This window comes from Mustela nigripes, chromosome 2 (assembly GCF_022355385.1).
Source record: "Mustela nigripes isolate SB6536 chromosome 2, MUSNIG.SB6536, whole genome shotgun sequence".
Classification (NCBI taxonomy): domain Eukaryota; kingdom Metazoa; phylum Chordata; class Mammalia; order Carnivora; family Mustelidae; genus Mustela; species Mustela nigripes.
Window position 1 is genome coordinate 134,520,434 of NC_081558.1, and position 12,441 is coordinate 134,532,874.

General features: G+C 47.2%; 1 protein-coding gene across 1 annotated transcript in view; it reads left to right on the top strand.

Annotated features, from left to right (window-relative positions):
- Nucleotides 1-4,446: 4,446 nt before the first annotated feature.
- The window catches only part of LOC132012088 (caspase recruitment domain-containing protein 8-like), a 34,632-nt gene continuing 26,637 nt past the window's right edge, over nucleotides 4,447-12,441 (top strand). Inside the window, exon 1 of the mRNA XM_059391650.1 lies at nucleotides 4,447-4,773. Coding sequence (XP_059247633.1) covers nucleotides 4,742-4,773 — 32 coding nt within the window. The 5' untranslated portion in view covers nucleotides 4,447-4,741. The remainder of the gene's footprint in view (nucleotides 4,774-12,441) is intronic.

Sequence of the window (12,441 nt, forward strand, 5' to 3'; positions counted from 1 at the left end):
CGCAATTCAGGGTTTGAACCCACGACCCTGAGATCAATACCTGAGCTGAGACTGAGTTGGATGCTTAACCAACTGAGCCACCCAAGTGCCCCTGATGTTATAGGATTTAAGGAATTCTCCAAGATGGCTTCAGGAAACCCTCTTTCTTCAAATCTCTCTCCATTAACATTCCATTCTCTAAGAATTAAGATAAATAAACCTACTGTTTAATCTAAAAACAATCACAACTCACATACAAACTTCATATAGTATCTTTAGTATCAAAATGAGATAAAAATTATATGAATTGAATAGTGCTAAATAGATAAATAGCAAAATTTGTCCTTAAGATGGATAGGCCTTTGAGATACACTGTAGAGTAAAATCAAACTGAAAAACAATTACATATCACATAATTTTTGAGACAAACATATATAAAAATGGTATTTTCTGTAATATATAGGAAGATTTAGGGAAAAATGGTCTGGAATGAACACTCCTAACCGAGATGAGTACTTACCCCAAGGAAAGGACTAAACAACCACCATAAAACAAAAAATCCAAGCATGGGCTTTATCAACAGGAGTTTCCAAGAACAAGCCTCATTTGGGCCTCAGAGAGAGAAGACACACCATCTTCATGGGTTTAACCATATGTGTTGGGAAAAATAATAAACAAATATATTTAAATAGAAGGAGAGGAGTTGGAAAAGTAATCACTTTATCCCTTGCTGTCCTCTCCCATTCAAATGACGCTTTGGCCTCCACTTCCTCAGGCAAAGAGAGGCCAAAACTGAGTAAATTGAAGTAAATACAAACAATTTAGTTCTTGGCCAGGGCTCCCTGATCATTTGCAGGACACAGGGCTATAGTAAAGACTAATCTCCATATGTAATATGTCTAAATATTTAAAGGTTAGATGAAATACATTCCATTTTCCTGACTTTACAGATATTCCTGTAAAATGATGTGGAAGACCAGGTGGAGTTAGACTTCTCAGAGTCCATCACCAGTGTGAGGCAGCATTAGGAGAGCTGGCTCGGGGTCCATGGGCCACCCTCTTGGTTTTCCACTGCTTGCTTTGTGCACATGGTGAAGGGCTCGGTACACACATGTGGACCACTCAGCTCCCACGTGGACCACCCAAGCGCCATCCATATCCCGTCAAGCAGCTGCCCTTGGTCTCCTCTTACTCTGGCCTGTGCACTCTGGGGGTATGCTCTACCCACAGAAAGTTGGACCTGGGAAAATGGTCTATGCAGGCCCTAGAAGTGGGTTCAGGACCATTTGGACAGGAAATCTGGGGTCTCCCATCTTGAGTCTGGTCTACAAACTGGGTGGGGGAAAAAGTCTCTAGAATGGCACATCCTTTGGGGCTCATTGGCTCCTCAACCTGTGGGAGGTACAAATGGAGGAGGAGGAGGAGGCCCACAGTAGGGCTCACAGTTGGCCCTGGCCCATGGTCAGTACTGCTCTTTGCCTGGAGGACTCTTGGGCTCAGATATTGATTAGTTAGGGGATTTCAGGGGTTATTTTGACCACATTATATATAGAACCCAAGTTAGTGAATTAACTTCACTTTCTTCACTTTGTACAAAACATGGATAGTTAAAAATATGAGCAGCACAGTCAGCATCCAGACTTGCTCCTCTGTGAGAGATGCCCAGGACCGGGGCAGAGACGGATGAATGAAACCAGACCCACTTCTTTCATCTTACCATATCATTGCACCGGAATAGCAGGCAGAATTGTCAACACTGTGTTAACTGTTCTCTCTCCCTCTTTTGCAAACCAACTAAGGTTGAATTTACCGAAGCTGAAGCACAAGTGATGTGATTCCACAGCACTAACCAAAGCATCTTGTTTCCTGTTTGTATTAGTTATTTACCGCTGCAAAACAAATTACCCCCAAATTTAACAGCTTAAAACAACAAACATTTATTATGTCATAGTTTGCCTGGGTCAGGAATCTGGAAGTGACTTGGCGCACTGGGGCTGCAATCATGAAAAAGCTCAGCTGGGGTAAAGGATCCCCTTCCAAGCTCACTCACATGGTTGTTTATAGGCTTTGGTGCCTCACAGGCTGTTGGATCAAGAGTTTCAGTTCTCTGGGCCTCGGTTGCTTACCACACTACGTGGGCCTCCTGGAAGTCAAAGAAGGAGAATTTTAGGAAGGGGAGAATGGTCAAGTCAATGGCCTATGGAAAAGTATCCTTCAGATCTAGCAGCTGCAAGGTAACTGCTGACCTCAGCAAGAGTGGGCAGTGGGTCAGGAACAATGTTACAATTGGTTGAGAAGTGAATGGGAAGGAGGGAAAGGGAGATTTGGCTAGTGGAGTCCAAACCAGGGTTGGCCAACAGGGGCTGGGTTGGGCCACTTGGGGAGCTTATACAAAATATGCCAATGCCTTATAGTTAGTTATAATGTATTATATATTTGAAAGTTGCTAAGAGAGTATATCTGGAAGTTCTTATCATGAAAAAAAAAGTCTGTAACTGTGCGGTGATGGATGTTTACTAGACTTATTATGGTGATTTCATAATATATACAAATATGGAATCATTATGTTGTATACTTGAAATTGATACAGTGTTGTATGTCAATTATATCTTAATTAAAAAAATACCAGTTCCTAGACATCTTCCCTTTTGCGGGGAGGGACAACGAAGTTGAGGTTGAGAAAAGTTAAGTAACTTGCTCAAATTCCCATAGATAGAAGAGGGCAGAGCTGGGGTGAGAGCTCAGGCTCATCTGGAAGCCAAAGTTTGGTGGGTAGGCAATACTCTACTCTGGCTCCCCACAAGCCCATGTGAACATGAACCAGTCGTTCACTGACAGCTGGTAGCCTGGTGTGAGTTCCATTATATGATCTAGAACCCTAGTTAGCTTGTATGTAAAGAGGGTGTAATATTTACCTTGTGTTGTTATTGCAATGATTAAGTAAATTTATTTTTAATGCCCTCTTGCCAAAGACCACTTGGAATACACCTGTAGTTATGCAAGCTGGATTTATTACTCATTGCAGTGAGGGACACCATGAAGGTGTCTCAGTGAAAGGATATTAGAAAATATTATTAAAGGATCTGGGCTCTTGTTAACAGACTTGGAGGTAGGCTTAAGAAAGCAGGGATCGTTCTATGAATGTGTGTCTTCATGAATCTTAGCCATAGGGAGGGCAGATTAGAGTAAGGCTAAGGCCATGAGTGGCCAAGAAGCAGCAGTCCCTCATATTAGGACAGCCGTGTGTTTGGTATTTTGTGGCTTGGATCATGTTCACATTTTGTCTATGTTCAGACATGATTGGTGAGTCTTGTCTTGTTCTTGTTTCTTGTGTTGTTCTTGGTCTTGTTCTTGTCTTGATCCATCGTGGTCCCAGAGAGGCCTTGTCTGATGCTGATGTTCTGTGAAACTGTTGATGTTCAGCGGGAGAACACCAAGGCCCAGTAAGAGTGCCAGGGTAGCTCTTAGAATATAAAGTATCGACTACAGTATTGGACTCACGTGTGTTCCACCAGCAGGGATTATGACTTTTATTATGCTCGCCCACATTGCCAGCTCAGGACCTTGGGTCATAGTGAGGCAGGCAGGGGGCTGAGACTTTTGGAGGAACCTAAAAGACAGATGTCTCTTCAAGCTGCAATGAACCACTTTCTTCCCCAGCTTCAGGCATTACATGAGGCCATTTCCAGGAGGTTGGGGGTATTTCAGCCTGGGGAGAATTTCAGAAACAGCAAAGAGAAGGCTGGCATCCTGGACTCTGCCTTTGCCTCCTTCCTCCAGTCACCCTGTACTGAGCCAGACCTGGGCTAGGTGCTGTGACAGCCACCACTTCATGGAAGACAGACAAGTAACCATGCTGAAAAACAGGGTAAAAGAGAACAGTGATAGGTGAGAGCCACCAACCATCTAGGCAGTGGTTCTCACACTTTCCTGAGCATTGGAATCACATGGGAACTTTAAAAATATTGCTGCCTGGGTCCCACTTCACTGGTTTAATTGGTTTGAGATGCTACGTGGGGCATTGCTATTTTAAAAACTCTCTGGGTGATTTAATACATTGCAAAGTTTGGGAACCATTGGTTTAATCCATCCATCTTCATGGTTTTTTTTGGGGGGGGGGTTAAGGCAGCTGTTAATCGGATAATAGCTGTGGCACCTCATTCCAGGCACTTGTATTTTAGATTCAAAACCTGACAATTTCAGGGGGTTTATAGATCCCAAGAAGCAAATTTGGGAACCTCTGGGGGGGGGGGGGAGGTGTCTCATGGTTCCCAGCTGAAAATCCCCAGATACTGGAGTAGCCAGCCCCAATCTGGATGACTTGAGCTCTCTGACCCTTCTGAAAGAATGGCGCTGGTCCTTCTTCACAGAAACCGCGGGTTGGGGTCATCAAGCCGAGTTGCCTCAGGGCGAGGGTGCGGATCAGCAGCCAAGACTGGGCCGGTGTGCGCACGTGTGCGAGTGTGCACGCCGGTGTGCACGCCAGTGTGCGCGCGCGGGGCCGCTGGCGAGCGTGCGTTTCCGTTACCGGAGCCTCGGCAGCCTCAGGCTGCAGCGGCCGCTGCGGATGCGCGCCTAGCACCCCCTCCCAGCCAGTCCCCTCCCCCGGTGGCTCTCGCTCGCCCTCTTCCCTCCCCCGTCGGCCGCCTCCGAGTGTGCAGGGTAGCGCTCCCTCCGCGAGCCCCTCCAGCAGCCGCCCCGGCGCGCTCTGAGCGCCGAGCCCGGGGCGCGCGTGGAGCCCCCTCCCAGCTGCAGAGCGACGATGAGCCGCGGCGTGGGGGTCGCGGAGAGCAGGTGAGCGCATCTGCGGGGCTGGGGGGTTCGGAAGGAGAAGGGGCGGAGCGGGCTCGCGCGACGGCTGGGCCCAACGTCGCCGAGTTGCAGAAAAGGCTTTGCTCCCTTCGGCAACCCCCAGACCCTCCCGGGCTCTCCCCTTGCCCTTCGCGGGCGCGGGCGGGGGCGAGGGCTCCACTGCCGTCCCGACATCCCCGCTCCGGCCGCGAAAACAAAGCACACTCCGGCGGCGGCGCCGGCCTCACGCGGGCCCAGAGCGTGGAGAGCCAGCGCGCCCCCCCTTGCCCCACTCCTGCCCTCTAGTCCTGGCCCGGGGTCTCGGCGGGCCGCACCTGGGTAGGGCCCGCGGTGGCGGGGTCGCGCGCAGGTGCCCGCGCGGGAGGCGGCGGCGGCGCGCAGCTCCGGAGGCCGGGCGCTCCCGACCCAGAGGCGGGGCCTACAGGCGGCGCTGCTGTTGCCTGCGGCCGCGTTTCCCTGGCCGCCTGGGCTCGGCACCGCCGCGGTGGCAGGTGGGCCCGAGGTAGTTCTCGACCTCCTGGTGGAGCGGCTGCGGGCGGCCGGTGGGGGCCGTGGAGGGCAGGTCGCCCTGCGGCGCCCCCTTGCTCCCCGCGGTGGACTCGCGAGCTTCCCGCCTCCGCCGTGACTCTCCGCCCTCGAGGCTCGGTTTCTACTGTCCTCATCTGCCCCTAGCTCCCGGGCTTCAGCTCTCGGGAGCCCCTGCGCCCTCCGTACTGGAAGAGGACTTGGGAGGTCGCTCCAGGAGGGTGCCCGGCGTTTTGCCAGACACTGTCGGCTTTTAAATTGTTGAGTCGAAGTCGAGGGTAGGATTGGTTCCCTTAACGCCCCCTCCCCGCCCCCACCTTGCCCAAGTGTGGCGGCCCTACCCGCGGCAGCCCCTCACCCCCGATGTGGCGCTAACACGTCTCCCGCACGGCAGGCTCCAATTAACATTGCTTGAAGGATTTCTGCTATTACTGTAAAGGGAGCCAATGCCTCTTTGTCACCAGACCTTTAAAAGTAGCTGCTTTTTACATGGGAATGTTTATTAAGAGCTAGTTTGGGGATGCTCTAAGGGTATTGTGGGCGTGTTCTCCAGTTACTATCATTTGCAAAAGGAGCTTTTAGCATCGGATGTAGTATTTCAGCAAGTGTGTGATGGGCACTTTGTGAAATATATCCTTTAGGTAATCCTTTTATTGCCGTTAAGCGCTTGCAGGAAGTCACCCAAAGCAGTGCAGAAACGCTCAGCAAGGATTCAGACTGCAGAAAATTTTCTTTTAGGACAGTCACTGCTGCAGAACCACGTTTCTACAGGAACAACTAGAGCAAGGAGCGAGTGCCCAAGTTTAACTAGAGCAAGGAGCGAGTGCCCAAGTTTAAAGTGTCTACGACTTAACTTTTTCGCGGGTCATTAAACATCAGGCCCAGTTTCTCACAGGGAGGAGGGAGGTTTTGTTTTTTTCTGCCACTGCCCTTTCTTTAAAACACTGTTGCAGTCAGGAAGGCAGCCTAGAAAAGTCTGTGTGTAGATAGGTTTGACTATTTGGTTTCCTGAGGTTAAGATCACGGGTAAAACCACAGGACACGAACTGAGTCCACCTCGAGTATCAAAAACTGCTTACAGAGGATATTTACCCAACAGCAAGTCCTGGGAATGATTGTTAAAGAGCTCTGAATTAAATCTTTTCTAGAAGTCAAGTTTTCCCCCTGCCAGAACAATAAAGAGAGGAAGTGAATTGAAATATAGTATGTGACATTAACACAGTTATTTACACAAACAGAGCTAACTGAATTTTTCTGCTGACTACCCAGAACTACCAGCCCCTGTTGGTATTGCTGGAGGATATGGACCCACCCCAACTCTTTCCACCAAAACTCCTTAGTCCCCCATCTCTGATCTTTCTGGCCTCTTCAGGGAGATTGTTCGTAATGTGTCATTTTCATGTTTCAGATTGGCAACAAAGTCCATAAAATTCAGTATCAGCCAAGGGTGAGGTGCCAGTCTCTGTAAACTGGAAAACACCCCACAGATGCTAGCTACTGTTGCTTATAATTTTTAGTAGCTGCACAGCATTCCCTTCTCACAGTTTTGGCCATTTAAACTGTTTCTTACAGATTTTTTAAAATACTGAGGCATAGAGTCTTTATGTCTACCCTGTTCTTTCTGTCGCATATTTGTTCAATGAACACTTTTTTTCCAGTGCAAATTATATGCCAGACCATGTGTTGGATGCTGGGGTTGTGGACTTCTTGGCTGTACACACCCCTTCACTCTCACTCATTGTTTTTTTTTTTTTTTCAGTTCCCAGACTTGGAAACAAATTACAGTAGAGCAGTGCAATAACTGTATTCCTGCAGGTGTATATCACATGTTGTTTGTTCAGGGAGGGGAGAAGAGAAACAGGGTTGAGTCATGGGAATTCCCCCACCCCACACATCTTCAGCTCAGGAGAGCTCTCTTTGTTCACTCCGGGCACTCAGGATTTCTTTCTCTTTTCCTCCTTCCCTTCTTGTCTTCTCACTGCTGGAAATGTCCCAGCTGCCTCTCTTCTCCCTGCCAGCATGGTTCCAGCCCATTTCTCTCCTCGCCCCACTTCCCTTTGGAGTACGTTTTGCAAAGCTCTCACTGACAGGTACAAGGAGGAGGAAGGAAATAAACCCTGAAACTGTTTCCCCGCGTTCCTGCCGCCCCACAGCTAGCTGCCTTTTAGACCATATTCCCAGTGCAGTTAGCCACTTCATCTTGCCCTCCCACCAGCCAGGGTCCTTCTCCATTCACAACTCTGGCGTGTAAAGCTGGAGTTCTAGATACTTTCCTTTTCCTTTCCCTAGATGCCAAAAACCCTTTGTGTGTGTGTACACAATCAGACAGAAAACACAAGCATGGTAAGTTGAACATCACCAAGTGAACATTCTGTAACACACTGCCCAGGTCAAGACACAAAACATGGCACCCTAGATGGCCCTCTCATACTCTGATTACTCACAGTCATGTTTCTCCTTCCCAAAGGAACAAGAGATTAATTTTGCTTGTTTGTAAACTTTCTAAAAATAGCATCATGCAGCATATAATTTTCATGTCTGGCTTGTTTTGTGCAACATTATGTTTGTTTGAGATGGATCCACAGTGTGGGGTGTAAGCAGTTCTTTTCATTGTGCTTGCTCACGGTACTCCCTTATATGATAATGTCACATTTTTGTTCATCCATTTCTTACTCTTAGTGAGCATGATAGTTCCTTCCAGTTTTTGCCTAATACAAATAATATGCAGTGAGTCCTTCAGCCTTTTGTTACCCAAAGACCTACCAGTTCCACCATTATTTTTTCCTATTGGAGTAACTTAAAAAGGGGATGGGGTGGGTGAAGGAGCTGGCCGGTTGAGCCAGCTCCATGCATTTTCCATCTTTGCCAGCGCTAAGGACCTTTGGAAGAACCTAAGACTGTGCTTTCATTAGGGACCTGAACATTGAAGAAGAAAACCCATAGGATGGCTTCTTTTGTGAGCGAGCTGATTGGAAGTGGTGATCTTTGGGAAGAAAGAAGAAAAGAAAATAGGTCATGATAGGAAGCCAGCTTGGTTCAGGCAGCATCCTCAAGGGGATGGACAGCTGATGGCTCCAGGTGCCCACATCTCTCCTGCCCCCACTCCCCCACCTGCCTCTTCCCTTTATTGAGTCTCTGATCTACCTCAGGGCTCAAGCTCCTGGAGGACTTGGCATGTATGGAAGTCTTTCTGTCTTGGCTTGTGGGGAGGGCACTGTTGGCTTCCAGAGCTTGGTCCTGAATGAAGACACTTTCCTTGGAGAGTGCTTTAAAAGTTACCTAGCTCCCTTGGAGGTTTTGGTCACCTAGTACTACAACTGCCTCTGCAGGGGTACTGGCTGTTGTGGCCTGGGGGACTGAGGTTTTCTTTGGGGAAATGCTTAGGCCTCTGGACTCAACACAAACAGTGTCTTAACCTGCAGGTTGTCAGAGGGTCGTACGCGTTCAGGCAGTTCCTGTGGAAGACGTTGAGGACAGCAGATTCTGGAACCCTGCACTATTGACTTCCTTCTCTGCTTTCACGTTTTCAGTCTTCCCAGGATGGAAATGTAGAGACTACTCAGCAGACTGAATAATTGCCACTAGCCTCCTGGGGGTTACCATCAGTTTGGTCTCCCCCTCCCTGACCTTCCTCATCCCCTGCTTCGCTCCCCCTGACCACACTTGCTTTCCTCCTGTTCCTGGGCCTTGATCCACTCTTTTTCCTGTCTCAGACAGGAGCTGCCCCGCTACTTCCAGTTCTTCTCTCCTGTCCATTTCTGCTGTACTTTGTCGTTCAGCTTAAATGTCACTTCCCCTGGGAGCCCTCCCCAATTCCTCAATCTTAGAGGAGCTCTCTTGTCATTCTCTCAAGCACTTCCTGTCTCCGATACAGGAAGTCAGGCTTCACCATCAGGTTGATAGGCTGGGGAAGGCACAGACCTGTTCCTTTGTTTACTGGTATCTGGCACACACGCTCCACACGTATTAGTTGAATAAATTGATGAAGAAACCAGGAGACCTGGGACAAGTTGTGATACTGTGTCTGCTTATAACTTGCTCTGTGATCGTGGGTATATATTCACTTACCCTCTCCTAGATTCCCTCTCCCCTTGTAGAATGATGCATCAGACTGGAAGATCTTGTAGGTTCCTTTCATTTTCAGCTTTTTCTGAGCCTAATAGCTAGAGGATCCTGTTTGTGGGGAAGCAGCACTCTTTGAAAATGCAAGATGGCCTTAGCATCATGGTTTAATTAGCTATGTAGTTAGCCATGTGCCTGTGATCTTAGCATAAGAGCTCAGTTCTTCCCAGTTCCTCAGAGCCTGCTCTGGGCTAACACTATACTTATGTTTATTTTTATTTTACTCTCCCTGCCTCATATACAGATGTATTTGTTTTCTGATCTGTCTTCTTCCTCCCTTGGGACAAGGTTCATGTGTCTTGTGTTACTTTTATATCCCCTCTGCCTAGTGCAGCACCTGTCATAGGGTAAATAGGCGTTTGTTCTTCTGAGTTGACGGGAAAGAGATCTGTCTTATAGAGAATATTATTTGCATTGGGACTATGTCCTGGGAAGTATAGTTATTTCATGATTGTGCATTTTAACTCTAGTTTGTGGCTAACATAAAATCTTTTTCACTTTCTTTAACTGATTTACTTATGGGTTTTACTTTACTTGTTATGGTCTGTTTTCTAGAAGGTTGATAGGGGCTAAAAGAAGTAAAACCTGGGGGTTACCATTAGTTTGGTTACAGATGGTTTAATTCTGGTGAGAAGTTAGAGGAGGATTTGGGGCTTATTATGGATGTAATTATGCCTAAAAACTCTGTTTACCTACAGTGGAGAATTACCTTCATTGGCAGTAGGAACCTTAGTAGGAAGAAAGACTGGTGTTTTGTCATTATTCTGCTTGGCAGAATTCTTAGCTTTTTGTTGTTAAACTGTACTGATAAAAGTTTGGACTCTGCAATCAGATAGACCATGATTCTTGAATGAGTCACCCAAGATCTCTGAGCATTATTTCTTCTTCTGTGTGATGGGGATACTTACTAGCCCAGTGTTAGGCACTTAAAAGATGGTCATGATGTTTAAATGAGCTGGTCGACATAAGGCTGAGTCCTTGGCTTAATTTCCAGCACACAGCAAACATTTAACACATACATATTAAGACTTTATTTTTACTTTAAGGATTGTTAAAAATCTTTAGGTGGAGACTTATTACTTACAGAGCCAGATTGGAGTGAAATCATTCTTATGCCCAATAGTCACCTGCCCAGGCTGCACAGAGTCAAGCTGGCTGCCAAGGGGGGAGATGGGGCTTCCTCCGAGAGCTTGGAATGCTTGTGTTCTGGTTCTCCTGCATCGCTCCTGCCCCGGGTGGGTTTGGCCACATGATGCAAGCAAGACCTCTGAGCTGCACGTGGGGATGGCAGTCCTGGCCACGTCTTCCTGGCAGAGTTCGTGTGAGGAACTGGTGCTCTTGTGGTTCTGAAAACATTCTTGGAAGTTTTAAGGTCCTGAACCTATGTGAGGATTTGGTGTTGCTCTCAGGTTTCATTTAATTGCAGCTATGACTTAATTCTGACAACAACTGGTTTTACTCATTTGCACTTAGTTTCACAGAATCCACATTTTCCAACAAACAGGTAATAAACACTCTCACTTAATATTAGCACTTTGAAGTTTTTAAGCTCGTATTTTATGTCCTGTAGCAGCTCAGGGACATATATATATATATATATATATATATATATATATATTAAGATTTTATTTATTTATTTGACAGAGATCACCAGTAGGCAGAGACAGGCAGAGAGAGAGGAGGAAGCAGGCTCCCTGCTGAGCAGACAGCCTGATGTGTGGCTCAATCCCAGGACCCTGAAATCATGACCTGAGCTGAAGGCAGAGGCTTAACCCCCTGAGCCACCCAGGCTCCCCGGCAGCATTTATATTTGATGCTGGTGTTGGAACTGCAGGAAAATTCTTCTACCTAGTAACAGTGATGAAATCCATATCAGTATTTAAGGATCTTCAGGTGCTGAATAGATGTCCCTGCCCCTTTTCTACTTCTCTCCAGTCCCTGAATTACACTGAGAGCATTTGGACTAGCTGCTCTCTTTTGATAGTTGCTGTGGTTTTGCTTTAGGACAGCGCCCATGATAGAAGAGAGGGTGGCCACCTAGCATTCATTCAGTTGCAAGGGGCCCTGTGGGTCCCCTGGAGTCTGGCTTTCCTGAGGCGGGGTGGGGGATGGGGGTGGGGGAGAGAGTTGCCTTGTTGTGGGGAGAGGAGCTGCGTCCTCCTCATCCGGTCTAAGCCCCACCCCCATCACTGTCCCTCGGTTGGTGCCTGGTGTCTCTGTGTGGGGGAGCTGGCCTTCTACCTCTGGGCCTCACTAATCTCATCTTGTACACCACTCACTCTCATCTACTTCATGGAGAAAATAAAGGCTTTATGCAGAGGCTTTCTGGGTTTTAGCAAAAGTTGTAGTATCTAAGCAGATGGATACATGTCTGAAAACAGATAAGCCGCTGCAGAAAGGGGAAAATGAAAGTGCTAGTAAGGAGAAAAATAGTTTTGTTGAGAACACAGAAGTGGGTTTTAACCAGGCATAATTTATGCAATAAGAATGACGAACTTTCAATCCATGTTCTCATAATTCAAATTAAAAGACATAGTGACTGCATTATAAGAGGTAGGAGTCTAGAGAAAGGAGGTGTCACATCTGGCTTATTCTTTTAGACATTTCATTAAAAACTATATTTTAGGGGCACCTGGGTGGCTCAGTGGGTTAAGCCTCTGCCTTTGGCTCATGTCATGATCTCAGGGTGCTGGGAACCAATCCCGCATCCGCTTCTCTGCTCAGCAAGGAACCTGCTTCTCCTTCTCTCTCTGCTTGCTTCTCTGCCCAGTTGTGGTCTTTCTCTGTGTTCAATAAATAAATAAAATCTTTTATTTTTTAATTTTTTATTTAAAAAAATGTTTTTTAAAGATTTTATTTATTTATTTGACAGAGAGAGAGAGAGGGAAATCGTTAAGTAGGTAGAGAAGCAGCAGAGAGAGAGGGGGAAGGAAGTTCCCTGCCAAGCAGAGATCCCGATTTGATGCAGGGCTCGATCCCAGAACCCTGAGATCATGACCTGAG